This window comes from Ipomoea nil, unplaced genomic scaffold, assembly GCF_001879475.1.
Source record: "Ipomoea nil cultivar Tokyo-kokei standard unplaced genomic scaffold, Asagao_1.1 scaffold2926, whole genome shotgun sequence".
NCBI lineage: Eukaryota > Viridiplantae > Streptophyta > Magnoliopsida > Solanales > Convolvulaceae > Ipomoea > Ipomoea nil.
The window spans coordinates 5012560-5028788 of NW_017619354.1; the positions used below are offsets into that span (position 1 = coordinate 5012560).

The 16229-nt window shown below is 36.1% G+C and overlaps 2 protein-coding genes across 2 annotated transcripts in view; both read left to right on the plus strand.

Moving 5' to 3' along the window:
* The window catches only part of LOC109161799, a 37025-nt gene extending 30198 nt beyond the window's left edge, over positions 1-6827 (plus strand). Inside the window, exons 12-14 of the mRNA XM_019310311.1 lie at positions 4453-5978; positions 6099-6247; positions 6328-6827. Coding sequence (XP_019165856.1) covers positions 4453-5978; positions 6099-6247; positions 6328-6640 — 1988 coding nt within the window. The 3' untranslated portion in view covers positions 6641-6827. The remainder of the gene's footprint in view (positions 1-4452; positions 5979-6098; positions 6248-6327) is intronic.
* Positions 6828-9681: 2854 nt separating this feature from the next.
* LOC109161802 (protein FAR1-RELATED SEQUENCE 5) lies at positions 9682-13561 on the plus strand. Its single transcript, XM_019310318.1, has 3 exons — positions 9682-9793; positions 10969-11531; positions 13081-13561. Coding segments are annotated over exons 1-3 (759 nt in total). The 5' UTR covers positions 9682-9792; the 3' UTR covers positions 13276-13561.
* The last annotated feature ends 2668 nt before the right edge of the window (positions 13562-16229 follow it).

A 16229-nucleotide genomic window follows, 5' to 3' on the forward strand; every position in this document is an offset into this window, starting at 1 on the left:
TTACTGATGAGGAGAAGGAGATAATCCAATTTGGAAGGACCAGTTTCATATTGGGTCGATCAGGCACGGGGAAAACCACTGTTTTGACCATGAAATTATTTCAAAGGGAGCAACAACATCAGCTTGCCTTGGGTGGAGTCATGAAAGTTGAGGCAAGTGAGATAAGAGAGTATGCAGGAGAAAGTAGCTTTTCTAGATCTGAAGTTGATACTAAGGGGACTACCTTAAGGCAGCTTTTTGTCACAGTTAGTCCAAAGCTATGCTATGCCGTCAAACAACATGTTTCTCATCTGAAACGGTGAGCATGAACAATCTAATTTAGTTTCTGTCAGATTCTATCTTCAATTTACAGCTTGTTGTTAAGAAGTACACTACTTAGTTAGTTACATACCTTTGATTAATGGATTTTGTTTGTTTTTATGCTGTATCAAATCTTGTTATTGCTGTTTTCAAAAAAAAAAATCTTGTTATTGCTTGATTTTGAAATTATCTTGTTACCCTTTGTTCTTACAGTATATGATACAACCATTATGGGATACTGCAACTTCTTTATGAAGGATTATCAGGACATGAAATGCATAAATAGTCATCAAGCATATGAATGATTGCATGATAGAATCATTTTTCCATGTTCTGATGCCAGTGCAATTGAACTTGGTTTTGATTGCGAATTGTCTTTCACCCACCCCCTCCCTGGTTTTAAATTAAGAAGCTTTTATCTTGATGTAGTTTCTATATCCATTACCTAATTTAATGTTTTCCACTTTCTGATTACTTGACATGCATTCTATCACATGAAGTAGGATGTATGTTATGATGTTCTTGGCTTGTTCAAACAGCTCTTCCCCTTGAATATAGAGCGCATAAAAGCCTGTTTTCATAGTCAAAGATGTTTTATCTGTAATTGTAAACCTTTATTATGCCTGCAGCTTTGCTCAAGGGGGTCAAATCTCTGCTGGGAACAGTGTGATGGATTTGGATGATTTGGATGGATTTTCACATTTTAAAGACATTCCAAATTCTTTTGTTGACATTCCGGATAGTAAGTATCCTCTGGTAATAACATTTCATAAGTTTTTGATGATGCTCGATGGCACGCTGGGGTCTTCATACTTTGACCGTTTCCTGGATACAAGCAAACTTTCTCTGGACAGTATGTCAAGAGCAGCCACTATAGAAAGTTTCATAAGAGTGAAAGTGGTTAGTTTTGACCACTTTTGTTGCTTGTATTGGCCTCATTTCAACTCCCAGTTGACAAAGAATCTTGATCCTTCCAGAGTGTTTACTGAGATAATTTCACACATAAAAGGGGGCTTGCAAGTGTGTGAGACCGATGGTGCAAAACTCACCCGTGAAGGATATATTTCAATGTCTGAGAACAGAGCGTCCACTTTGAATGAGAAGAAGAGAGAGGTGATTTATGACATCTTTCTTGGTTATGAAAAAATGAAGATGGAGCGGGGTGAATTTGATTTTGCTGATTTAGTGAATGATCTTCATCTTCGATTAAAGAGTGAAAACTTGAATGGTGACAAAATGGATTTTGTATATATTGATGAAGTTCAAGACCTTACAATGAGGCAGATTTCACTGTTCAAGTATATTTGCAAAAATGTCAATGAAGGCTTTGTATTTTCTGGTGACACCGCCCAGACAATTGCCAGGGGGATAGATTTTAGGTTTGAAGATGTGCGGTCTTTATTCTATGAGGAGTTTATCATGAAATTAAAGGGTGATGGACCTCCGGCACGAAAAGATAAAGGTCATCTTGCTAGGGTCTCTTGTTTGCTACAGAACTTCCGTACTCATGCTGGTGTTCTAAGGCTTGCACAGAGTGTAATAGATATTCTTTGTCATTATTTCCCTCAATCTATTGATGCTTTGGCACCAGAGACCAGTCTTATATATGGTGAAGCTCCTGTATTACTTAAGCCTGGCAGTGATGAAAATGCTATTGTAACTATCTTTGGTAACAGTGGGAGTACTAGTGGGCAAATGGTGGGTTTTGGCGCTGAGCAAGTCATATTGGTGCGTGATGATTCAGCTAAAAAGGAAGTTTCTGACTTGGTTGGAAAACAAGCACTGATTTTAACAATAGTTGAATGCAAGGGCTTAGAGTTCCAGGCAAGTGAGATTGCAATTCTTTCAATTCCTTTCTGATTCTTTTCTCTTTCACAGTCTCTATTTTGGGGGACAGGAATAACAGCGATATTATGATAATTTTTGCTTGATCACAAATTTTAATACAAGGTGCTATGCACTTTGTCTGCTTCAATTGAAATTTGTGATCATATTAACTAGAATGTGTGCTAGAACTTGTTTCTTTCCTGTTCTATATTGTCTGACCACTATAATGTATTATTGTAGGACGTACTGCTTTACAACTTCTTTGGTTCTTCACCACTTCGAAATCAATGGAGAGTAGTATATGAATTTATGAAACAGCGAGATATGCTTGACTTGAGATTTCATCAATGCTTCCCAAGTTTTTGTGAATCGAGGCATACCATTTTGTGTTCTGAATTAAAGCAGCTCTATGTGGCTATTACTCGGACAAGGCAAAGGTTATGGATCTGTGAAAGTATAGAGGAGTTTTCAAAACCTATGTTTGATTATTGGATGAAAATGTGCCTCGTGGAGGTAAGGGAGGTTGATGACTCACTTGCACAGGCTATGAGACTGGCAAGCACTCCTGAGCAGTGGAGATCACGGGGAATTAATGTCAGTTGATCTTGCTTTTCTTTTTGGCTAGTATAATTTTCTACTTTTTAAAAAAAAAAAATATCATTCATTGAATCTGGGATTAAAATAAACTTTTTTGAAGACTTCTAGACTATGCATAATCCAAGAAACTAATCGACTAGTTTTGGCCTTTTAAACTTCAGGTTTTCTAATAGCAGTGGAATATATTTTATTGTGCAGCTCTTTTGGGAGAAAAACTATGAAATGGCTATAATGTGTTTTGAAAGGGCAGGAGATAAAAACTGGGAGAAAAGAGCTAAAGCTACCAGTCTCAGGGAAGCTGCTGATCGTATGCGGGATTTAAAACCCAATGTCTCCTGTACCTACTTGAGGGAAGCTGCTGAAATATTTGAGTCTATTGGAAGGTTTGGATCTGCAGCCGAATGTTTTTGTGACCTGAAGGAATATGAATTTGCAGGTATTAATTTTATCTTCATCACTTTAAGTTGCATCCTTGCATGGCATGTTGGTGTTTGAAATGGACACATCACCAATACAGGAGCATTCTGAAGCTATGTTTTTCTATAAGCATTGATGCTTGAAATATATAATTTGAATGGTGTTGGTCAATTTTTATTTTCTTCTATTCTCCAGGAACGATTTATCTGAAGAAGTGTGGTGAAGGTGAACATAAAAAAGCTGCAGTGTGTTTTACATTGGCTGGATGTTATGAGACTGCCGCAGAAATATATGCAAAGCACAATTGTTTCTCCGAGTGTTTGTCAGTTTGCAGCAAGGGACACCTTTATGATATGGGATTGCAATATGTAGAATACTGGAAACAACATGTTCAAGAAAGAGGGAAAGAAATAGATGGAATTGAACAGGAATTTCTCGAAAGCTGTGCATCTGATTTCTTTCAGCACAAGGATAGGAAATCAATGATGAAATTTGTCAAAGCTTTTAAGTCGTTGGACCATAAGCGTAGGTTCTTGAAGCCTCTGGGTTGTCTAGACGAATTGTTATTGTTAGAGGAAGAGTCTGGGAATTTTGTTGAAGCTGTAGAACTTGCAAAACTGAAAGGAGATCTCCTACGAGAGGCAGATCTTCTAGGTAAAGCTGGAAATTTCAGCAAGGCATCCTCACGCATCCTTTGGTATGTGCTTGCCAACTCTTTGTGGGTGCGTGGAAGCTGGGCAGCTTGGCCCTTGAAGTCATTTCAATCTAAGGATGAACTCTTGAAGAAGGCCATTTGGTTTGCAAGTAATGAATCTGATACCTTCTATGAATCTGTTTGTACCGAGGCAAAGGTCTTATCACATCATCCAAGTAATTTGTGTGAATTGAGACGTGCTTTAAGTGCTTTGCAGAAATGTGGGAGTCTTAAAGGCGAAATTTTGTGTTTAAGAAAAATTATTGATGTTCACACTCAAATTAATGCTGCAAAGTATTCATGGGAAGACAAGTTTCCTTTTGACCTGAAGTACCCTGATGACACCATGTTCTGTGATCAACTTTCTGTTGGAACCTTGTGTCATTTTTGGAATCTATGGAAGAGAAATATCTTAGACGTTCTTGAGTCCCTTAACTGTCTTGAGGTACAGGATTTTGGTAAATGTATAGGCTATGGGGAGTTCTGCCTGAATTATTTTGGTGTGCGGCGACAGTTTACTGATATGAAAGTGAGCTATCTTCTATTAAATCCTGATGCTGAATGGGTTAAAAAGGTCAATCAAAGTGGCGAAAATATGGTCTCAATTGATGTTAGACATTTCATAATTGCTGCACGGAATTACTGGCAGAATGAAGTTCTTGCTGTTGGCCTTAAGGTTCTGGAAACCCTTGAATCTCTGTATAACTTTTCCTTGAGGTCTTCGTCTCTGTTCAGCCAAAGCATGTGCCTGGTAAATATATACATCATTGCCAAGGATCTGCACTGCAAGAATTATGAGGCCAAACTGCGAAAGTTCTTCCAACTTTCAATGCAGTACTTCGAAAAAGTTTTTCCTCTTGATTACCAGAAGCCTTTGGAGGAAAACATGATTTCTTTAAGAGGAACACAGGCCTCCCGACAGTTACTTGAAGAATTTATTGTTAATGACCTTAGTAGAAAAGGTGACCTTACACTTGGGCAGATTGGAAGGTTGATGATGATATGGCTTGGGTCTGCTGAACCTGCAGATGAACTCTGCAATAAAATTTTTGAAAGAACCCGAGAAGATTCGAATTGGAGAGCTTTCATTGACATACTGAGGAGTGTTAGAGTGCCTTTAAATGAAACAACATCAGCTGGTTCTCAAGAGGCTTCACCTGTAGATCCATGTGAAGCAGGTTTTCTTTTGGTTTCTAGATTCCATGAATCTTTGAAAGAAACTTATCAAATCAATTGGCAGAACATTTGTGACTACATATCTCCTCACTGCTTCTTATATCTGGTTGAACGTTTCCTGATCTTGGCATTTTGCTCGCGTGGTTTCTTTTACACAACAAAATCTTCTTTTCTTGAGTGGCTGATTTTTCAGAAACCAGGTGTCAGTGTGATAGCCGGATTTCCAACAGGATTGCCGTTTAGTGAAATCTTCTGTACGACCATCACTTCCATGGTGGATTGGCTCCTCTTCCACAAAATCGAGACAGCTCGTTGGATTGAGAAGTCTAAAATTCAATTCAGAAACTATCACAAGTTGCTGATTTCGAGGTTGGTTGTCATTCTTTGCTCGCTGTGCATGAACACGTCCTCTGGGGAACCTTGGGATGCTCTCACTCGTGCTTTGAAGACTCATTATATTTCTTTTGAGCTACCGAGAGAATTCAATGCAGTGTTCATCAGACGTGTAGGGAAGCACAATGCATTTGTGGATAGAGTAAAAGTTGCTGAAGCTCTCAGAGTCCTAGGAAATCCTGCTTTGTTCGTGAACTTGAAAGAAAATACTCCTACGACCTCTGTGTGTCCCAACACTTTTTATTTAGGCATAGGCCCAAATTCTTCCAAAGAGGACATCATGGAAATGATGTTCCCAAATAAAAGCGTTACTTCTGTAGCGCAGAAATCCGTGAAGAACCCGTGTTGTGTGCTTCCCCTGATTGCAGACCATGCCAGGAAGACTTCATTGTTGCCATCTCCAGGCCATGCTTCCACGCAAAATCAGGCCCAGAAAGATGAAGAAGTGAAAAGCACTCTCTTGCAAATGAAATGGCACGTTTTGGAGGAAGAATCAGTTTCCACAAGGACTGGAGAGACTGAAAATGAAGGGAAGGCGAGAATCTTGGCAACTACTAGCTTTAAATCATCAGAGGTACTATCAAACCTTTAATTTCTTGCTAATAATGAAAGCCCTTTTTATACGTGTTTGTGCTAGCATTCGTTATCTTAATTGTAATAATGCTGAGATGTTTTTGCTTTGTTTTGTTCAAAGGACTTGAATGAATGTATACAATTCATGACTTCCGTTGTTAATTACATGTCTGGGAAGGAAACTCAATCTGGGGAAGATGCAGATATGTTAAAGGAAGCTGAAAGCATGCTTCAAGAACTGAAACAACTGTTGGACAAGTTGGATACAAGGTTAGTTTGTTAATGAATAGCTAGTTTCAATTCAGTGCCTAGAGTGGAAACAGATGGGGTCTCATGTGTTAATTTTACAGTTGTGTGGACGAGGAGGAAAAGCGAGCAGACGTGGTGAAATTGCAGAAGAGCTTGCAGTCGAGGAAGCCTAGATTGGTAGCTTTCTTGAACAACATCGTTGTGGGGAAGGATGGTGGTGAGGTTACGTTTGTGGATTCAGAACGTGACGGGGCTGCAAACCAAGGATCGGCTGAGGTTGTCGACGAGGATGCCGGTAATGTGGTGGCTACGCCGTCGGAGAGTGGCGGCGTGAAGAATCAGGGTGAGCGTAATAAAGCCAAGGCGAAGAACAAGTCTAAGAATCGCAAAGGAAAAGGTGGCCGTAGGAGGTGATGCATGCATACTTGCGTGGAAACCATTTTAATTCCCTTGTAAAAGTGAACATTTTAATTTCTCCTTGTCTATTAACTTCTAATTTGCTTGTCTTAACTAAGTTTATCATGTGATCACTGGGCATTTCGTTCACTACTACTTAACCAACTCCTAACTAAGTTGGAGTTAGAATTTATTTGGTCTCCTAAACAAGTTGTAATCATTTAAATATAAACGAGTACGTAACTTAATGCCGAGACAAATAGTAAACTTAAAGCATATTAGACTCATACCACTAAAATTTCAAATCAAGCTTATTGTTGCATGAAGCTTGACTTACCCTTCATACAATATGACTCATCGATGGAAGTATCTTTGCTCATAAACATCTATTATGTTTTTACCAGTACTTTGATCTATTTTGTTTATAGTTTGAACTTTGAAGAAAGGGTTCAAATCAAGTGCCTAATCTCGACGAGATTTTCACAATTCTAAAATGGATTATTAAGGGTTCTGCAATTTTCCCTTATCTCTCCAACTTTCCCCACGAGAACTTGAGTGTTCCCAACTTCATCAAAGCATCAACAAAGCTCTTCCGGAAGAGATTTTGATCATATGCTAAACGTGCCACAATCCTTGAGCTATCCAACACAAGCGCTTGATCAATTTTCAACATCCGTTTTCTCGCTCTTATATGCTTATAAAACTCGTTATCCACTATAAACAACGTATTTTGGTCCAGGAACATTGTGGGATCCTTCCTCGAAAGCATCAAACATGTCTGCTTCAGTTTGGCTTTTAAGCCGGCATCCATGGTAAGATCGATGGCGACAACCGGTTTTGCACAAGACAACATCCCTAGGCCGAGTCCAAGTAGATTAGATAAGAATAACATAGCTAGAGAATGAGAAACCTTTAATTTTTTAAATTTTTTTAATTTATAAACGCAAGTAGAATTTGCATCTCGTATTTAAAGTGAAAAAAAAATTCTAAAAATTGACAAACTCATTTGGGACTTGCGTTTTTTACGAGAAACTCAAATTCCAAACGAGTTTTTCCTTCTTTTATTCTTGTGTCAATAAATCAAGAAATTTGTCCATTTCAGTCAAAAGTCCATGTAAAACACTTCCTTTTTGTTGCATGCTACTTTGGGAATTTATATTTTTTTCATAGTTACAAAAAGAATACTTAGTCCCCTTTTTCCCCTTCATTTGATGAATTTGATGAAAGTGGGGATCCAAGCAGACACCAACCTAGGTTGAGCCTTAGACATGTCACCACAAATATTTCGTCTCTATTCAACTTAGGTCCTTTTATAACATGTTTTAACTAAGTTCATTATGTGACCACAGGGTATGTCATTGTTATTACCATTAACCAACTCTCAACCAAGTTGGAGTTAATGTTTATTAATTATTAAGATACTTCAATCACCCAAAAGATAAATTGTAATTCTTTAAAACTAATCTAATGCATCACTTACTACTATAAGAACATATGTTAAACATAAAATACACTAATGAACCACATACCACTAGAATCTAGAGCCAATCTTCCACACTTAGCCACATCAAAACCCCTTTTATAGCACTATCTTTGCTCTTCACTAAAGTGGCGCTAATCAAGCTAACACACGTGTCTTAATGATTAGGTGAACATTAACTATATTATTTATTTTTTAGTACTATTAACTCACCATCAGGATTTGATCCTGTGACATCTATTTTGGAGAATCACAAAGGTATCATCTAAGCACAATATGCTTGGCTATTTATTTTTATTCATAATTTATTTTTAATTAAAAATACAACTACTAGCCTGTGATTGCTTTTTAAAAAATAAAAAATAAAAATAAATTAAGAATAAAATAATCAACAATACACTTAACTCAGTTGTGTTGAAATGAAACTGCAATATGTATAAAATGGAACTGAATAACATGTCTTACATATTGAGTGTATATTGTTAAATAGAACTATAGTTGAATTGAAATGATACTTTAGTTTTGCTAAAATAAAACTATAGTATGTATAAAAAGAAATTGAATAACATGTCTCACATATTGAGTGTATATTGTCAAATGAAATTGTAGTTATATCAAAATGATACTTTAGTTGTGTTATAATAAACTACAATGTATATAAAATGAAACTGAATAACAGTTTCACATATTTGAGTGTATATTGTCCAATGAAACCATAGTTGAATTATAATTATAATTTAGTGGTGTTGTAATAAAACTACAGTGTGTATAAAATGAAATTCAACAACATGTCTCACTGTAATAAGACTATTGTATGTATAATATTGAATGAAAGTGGAGTTGAAACAAAGTGAAACTTTAGCTGTGCTGAAATGAAACCACAATGTATATAAAATGAAACTGAATATGTTATGCAAACAGAACTAATGACGCGAAACGGATGCTGTTTCTTTTCATTAAAAGAAACGACACCGTTTTGGACCATGGTCCACAGTATTGCCCACTTCAATTGTTATACCATGGATCATGGTTCATATTGCATTGTGAACCATGATACAAAAATTTTGTACATTTAGTTAACACGCTATGTACCTTCCGTTAACTGTTTAAGTACATGTAAACAAATAACTTGATAATTGCTGACACATAATATGATAGCTATAGGTATAGAAACTATCAACATGTACAGAATATGTCAATTATAAATATAGAATTTGAAGGTTATTTTTGGATCAATATCTACAGTGCAAGGTAGACCATGGTATAATTTGTCATGGAATTGTAAGGAGGTCCAAAATCGTCATTTAAATGGGCCTAAGTTAATGGATCAGATTTTTTGTAGGCCCATGTGGGAGAAATTTAATTAGACTTCCATTTATAGCCCCCGGTTCAGAACGTTAGCCAGCCAAGCCGGGATCCGTTTAAAGTATTTGTAACGCATCATGGATACATCCATCCAGAAGCACAGGGCGTACAAAGACTTCCATGCACGGCACTACGTGTCAGGCTCTGATTGGAAGGCTTCATAAAGGTTGACTTCCCTTCGTCGTTCTAGCCAATCACGCTCGCTGTTTCGCCTTATTTCGAATCCACAATTTAAGCACAGGCTGAACCCTCACCACTCTCCCCTCCTACCCCTCCGCTCTGCCGCAGTCTCTGTCTCTCTGCTCCTTTTCCTCAAACGATTTTCAGTGAGTTCTTCTTCCTCTTCTTCGATTCTTATTTTCTCCTACGGTAAAAATCTAATCTTTTTCCTTTTTTTTTTTTTCTTTTTATCGGGAGTGCAATTTCTTTGTTATTTTTGGATTCAATTCTGATGCTTGTTGGGCAAAATTGGTTCATTGATGCAGAAGACCATAAGGGGGGAATTTTCTCTATCGATTAATTACGGATTTTTTTTATTTTTTTATTTTTCATTTTGGGTGATTTTTATTTATCCATCTTTTTCTATGTCGTCTCCTTAAGGTGGACTTGATGCCTTCAGGGCTAAAGTTCGTGGCTTTTTTTTTTTAATCCCCTCTACTGGTGAATTTATTACTGTAATAATTTTCCCTCCCTTGATTGTAAACATGGGCTCTAAGGATTTTTCGTGAACAATCAGCAATGAATAATGAATTGGTGGAAATGCTAATTAAATGGCTTTAATGCTTTTGTTATCTCCCTTAAACAAGAAAAATACTGGGATGCTATAGTCTTAATTTCGCCTGTTTAGAATGTCTTACCTGCTTAAGTTTATGTTCAAACTGAAATTTGTTGTAGACTCCATCAGTTGGAACAGGATATGAAGGCAATTAGGCTGTGAGTAAAATTGAAAACATGGGAGGAGGTTTGTAGTATAGCCGTATAGGTAAAGGAAATTGAAGAACCCTAATGCAATGGGACCTGCTGAAGGAAACTAAACACTGTATGACTTTTATATATCTAATATAGTCCTGATTCTAGAATCTAGATATGATGAGGCATTTTGGTTTTTTTTTTTCTTTTTTTTTTTCATGTAGGTTTCGTTATTTAGGAAATCCAATATATGATGTGCTAGAGATATTGCCGAGGAATTATTGAGCTCTTTGTGGGCATGGGATTTGCATTAAGGCAAAGCTATACAGTTGGGGATGGTACTAGAGGCGAACCCAAAAAAAAAAAAAAACCAGTTTCTCATTTTGTTATTATGATGCAATATAGTTTCAATGATTTGAAGAATGAACCTATTTTTATATATTCTTTTGTCAAGTCTCTTTTCTAGTTTGCGGTTTTAATTTTCATATTTAGTTATGCTTTTAGCATTGCATTTTTTTAAAAATTGTAGAAAGGTGGTTTATTATGTCTAGCTTTTATTAGAAAATAATTGAATGGTTTTGTCTAATTACAGTGGATTTTGAGATTGATGGCGATTTGAACGGCGAGGTTGTGGGAAGCTCTGTTATTGAAGTCAGGGCTGATGCTGAAAATGCAATTGAAGGTGGTAGTCCTGATGAACATGATTTTCACCAGGCACCCAATGTTAAAGTTGACCATGACCTCTCTGGTAGGGATGTGGTTTCAATAGAAGAGCCGGAAACAGTGAGTAATTCCGCGCCAGATGAACCCTATGTGGGTCAAGAGTTTGAATCTGAAGCAGCAGCACATGCGTTTTATAATGCATATGCAACTAGAGTAGGTTTCATTATCCGTGTAAGCAAGCTCTCTCGTTCTAGAAAAGATGGTACTGCCATTGGTCGAGCACTTGTTTGCAACAAAGAGGGCTTCAGAATGGCTGATAGGCGGGAAAAGGTTGTGCGGCAAAGAGCAGAAACTAGGGTTGGCTGCAGAGCAATGATTTTAGTTAGAAAAGTAAGCTCCGGTAAATGGGTTGTGACAAAGTCCGTGAAGGAGCACACTCATCCTTTAACTCCTGGCAAAGGTCGTAGGGAATCTATCTATGACCAATTCCCGGTTAGTTCTGGCTCCTTTGGCTCCTTTATTATTCAACTATGTATTTATACATATGCCTGTTGCAATATGCATGTGCTTGTGTGTAGTTAAAGAATGCATTCCTTGTTCTCTCTAAGGGGGTATATTCAATGATGACTTTTATAGAATCTTTTCAGACTTTTGTAGACTTTGTAATAAGAGTCTATAAATGTCTTATATCACAAACATTTATAGACTTTTATTGGCTTTTACAGACTTTTTTTTTTTTTTTTTTTTTTTAATTTTAAAAAATCTACAGAAGTCCTTAAAATTCTAAACTAAAATACACACTTCTAGTTAATTTCTCGTAGTTTTACCTGATAATTCTAACTGCTATGTTAAATTTATAATTGGATTTTTGCTGGGTTCAAAATGATCAATGCAATCGCAATCCTATCTAGAATTGGGCTATTTCTACCCAAAGAGTTTAAGGCTTTAAGCATATAGTTAATTGTAATCAATGCAATCCAAACCTATCTAAAAGTTGCATACTCCTAAAGAAGTTAACACTAACAAAGACTTGTACTTGCTATAATAGATTTAATTCAAGCAATAAATTAGACTTGAGACTGAATGCTCCTTCCCAAATTTTGTTTCATCAACCATAATAGAAGTGATATTACATATAACCTTTCCCATTGCTGATACTCAATAGATTTCTACATCTAGAATCCCATTGGTTAGTTAAGTTTATTGCATTCCAGAAATTGATCCATGAAAAACTTTCTAACCCATATCACTAGTTTCTAGAACTTGAGTTTCATAAATGAACCAGCATGTTATTCAAATTTAAATCAGAGACAAGATTAAGAACCAGAGTTTCAAAAGCAATAAATTCACTTCATAAGAATGTTTGTTTTTTTTTTTTTTTTAATGAAAAAATGGATAGTGTCAAAAATGGTTTATCTGTCATTATATATGCATTTTATCTGCTATATGCATTTGGAACTGTTTCTCTTAAGGATTGTTAGGGCATTCTCTAGACAAGTATTAATTATTAGAGTATTATTGTTGGACAGTGGTTTGATTTTACTGTTACAAAATAAACTAGCTTCTGCTGCTATGATTGTGATACTTTTCCTTGTATTTATTAATTTCGTAGTTAAATGTTTTAGCCATCACTAGTTGTCTGATCAAGATTTGTACAAATGATAGATCGTGCAGTTAGTCAATTATGACCCTGCGCATGTGTTTATTATTATTATTTTAATTTTTGGTAAGCCCTTCTTCTTCTCCTTTAATGCCTAACGAATGTATCTTAGACCTACACGTTAAGCTAACGATATGATTTCAGGCATTTGGTATGGTGTCATTAATATTCAAGTGTTGAGCATGTTCTCTGAAGTACGAAAATAGATCATAATGTCAGACATACCACCGTTGGAAAAACGGAAAAATCACCTCTTTATTAAGAAAAAGCATGTAGCCTTTCATTGCTGTATTCCTCGAAGCAATTGAAAATGTTTGTTTGAAATAGTTTTTTGCTCTCGCTACTACTATCTTTTGATGTTTGTTATCTCTATTCATGTAGAACGAACATGATAAAATCAGGGAACTTTCTCAACAACTGGCAGCTGAAAAGAAGCGATCTGCAACTTACAAAAGACATCTGGAAATGATATTCGAGCACATAGAGGAGCACAACCAATCTCTATCGAAGAAGATCCAAGATATTGTGAACAATGTAAGGGAAATGGAGAGTAGAGACCAGCAGAACCGTAGATAGTTAGGTCGTATGCTGCTGCCTACTCTTGGTCGGGTAGAGAAGTTGATATCAAGAATGGTATTTTGATGAAGCAAACATCGCGAACTTAGCGTGTGTTTGGTATACTTTGACATTTTTTTTACCCTTTGATTTAGAAACAGCATGGAATGTTAAGAACTCTCTGCATATTCCTTTCTCTGTTTCATCTTTCATGTAAAATTCTTCATAAGCTGTAGCAATCATAATTCATAGGTACAGACTGTTTACTCAATGCAATTTTATCCAAGGGAAATTCGATCTCTCTCTCTCTCTCTCATATTTTCCCAAATTTTTTTATATCAAGGCACCATGACATAGTTTTGCATACTTTTTAAGGCAGATAAAGATGTTATATGGTAATGAATAATGCAAGATTTATTTCTTTTACTTTTGCATACAAGAATACATGTAGTTATTACACAGAAGCAGGATTTATGAGTGTACACTATTGGATAATAATTGTCGAATTTTTTGTCATTCAAAATAAATAAATAAATACAAATTTTAACGGTTTCTTAAACGTTGTTGTATTTATTCTTGTCTTATCACATAGAGTGAGATAGCATTATTGAATAAAAACATAATTTTCCTATAGTGATAGTGAAAGTGGGGCAATACTAGAGCTTTGGCGTTTGCACATATTATATGTGGGTTTAGAAGCTAGGTTAGCACAAAAATGAAAATAGGGAAATGGAATATAAGAAAATGGGATATGAAACGTGAAGGAAATATATAAATATAAAAGAATCATTTAAAGGAAATGACACTTTTAGTTCCTTAGTTATGAACGTAATGTAAATTTAATTTCTTAATTATTTGAGATATAGATTTAGTCATTTAATTTTTAGCAAAGTGACTAATTTGATCCTTCAATGACCAAATTTGTCACTAATATGCCAAATTGATAATAATTGAGGGATCGAATCTATCACTTTGAGAATAATTGAGAGACTAACTTGACATTTAAGTCACAACGAAAAGCTAAAAGTGTTTTTTTTTTTTTTTTTTTTTTTTTTTTTTTTTTTTTTTTTTACTTTCGCCTTCTTGACATGTCAAATTAAAGATAAATATAACTATTACACATGAGCGAAATTTGTTTAGTTTACACTCTCGGATATTGATGAGAGATTTTCCTTATCACCCAGAAAAAAGATGATAATAAATACAAATTTTAACACTTTTTTAAAGTTGTTCTTTCTATTCTTTGTCTTATCACATAGAGTGAGATAGCATTATTGAATAAAAAGATAATTTTCCTATAGTGATAGGGAAAGTAGGGCAATACATAGGTTTGGCGTTTGCACTATATTTGGATTTATGCATTCAATTTGAAATTGATTGATGTGCTGACTTCATATGTGGATTTAGAAGCTAGGTTAGTACAACAATAAATGATGGAGATATTAGAATCGGCCAAAAAATAGAGATTCGGGATCTGAGAGTCTAGAGTTGAGAGCCCATAAAAATAGCCTAAGCAGTCGAAGGTAGATGACTCAGACCAAAATGGAGGATTCGGGCCCAAGACAAGCAAAGAATCCATATGACAGTACCCGGCACCCGGGTACCGAGGCCCGGCCTATGTGGCTAGCCCCAAGTAGCGTTCGAGCATCTCGGAGCCTATGCGCACAATGAAAACAAACTCTTCTTTTTCTCTCATTTCATCTATTTTTCAAGTCACCTTGTCATAAAAACTGAGAAAAACTCATTAATAGGTGATGGGAAATATACCCCGGGTTCAGGCTCCCGGATGCTTCGTGCCCCTGTTTGGATTGAGTCAAGCGGTTCGGATCAAGGTCAACGGGTCAAGGTCAAACTTGACTTGGTTGCACCTATATAAGGGCACCTAGCCCTTTGGTGAGAGGACTTTTGGTTCCTCCCCTTTCTCTCCTAGACTCTCTCTCACTCTAGATTCTAGAATGTATAATCTCTCCCTTCACTCTACAACACACAAGAAGATTATCAATAAAAGATCTCTTTAAACTACTTCCTCTTGCCTATTCTTTACATTATTCATACATACATTATAGTTTATACATATGGCATACTCTCTACGTACACCGGGATTAATCGTATCAATAGGAAAGTCCAAAGTATAGGTCCGCATGGCCCTTATGGGCTGGGCCACACACGTGCTACAATGGCAATTACAATTTATTAATTTTTTAATCAATATATTTTATTTTATTTTTAGAATTAATCATTATTTTCTAGTTTTTTTTTTTCCTTTTCAAAAGTAACATTGGTGTTGCAGCCAGTATGATTCTTCGTGGGTGCAAGGTAGATTCATAGCGGCACACTCCTCTCATTTACAATGTGGTTTAGATCCTTATCTAGCAGAAACTCTAGCGTTGAAGGAGGCTCTTACTTGGCTAAAGGACTGTGGTGATAATCACATCATTACAGAGTCTGATTGTATGAATGTCTATAATGCTTATAACTCCTTTGCAAGCTGATTTTTCTTATGTTGTAGTTTAATCAAGCAATGTAAAGCAATTGCTATGGACATTGGGGATGTTAAAGTCCGCCATGTTCGCAGGTCAGCGAATCAGGCAGCCCATGTGCTAGCACAGACGACTGTTTCTATGTTTGTCATTGGTCCTTGAAACTCTGTTCCTCCGGAATGTATCTTGGGGTTGATATGATTTGGCTTAATGAATTTTTCCGTTTTCTTAAAAAAAAAAAATAATACTTATTTAAAATATGTTATTGGCATTCTTATCATAGTATTTTGGATTACCATATTCCTTGTGGCAATAGGAATCCAAATGCATCAAATCATTATTGTCTTCTCTACTCCATCTTCTCTTTTCATTTCCACCACCACATTTGACATTTCATACCCCTCCCTCCCTATATAACCCATAACCCTCCAGCCATTATCTTCTTATATTTCACAAAATGCTTTACTTTCTCCATTATTCTTATTCTCCTACTTT

Excerpts from the sequence above, each read along its gene's own strand:
- LOC109161802 (XM_019310318.1), top strand. Across the intron at positions 11,532-13,080 it reads CTATCTATGACCAATTCCCG|AACGAACATGATAAAATCAG; the intron begins GTTAGTTCTGGC and ends CTATTCATGTAG.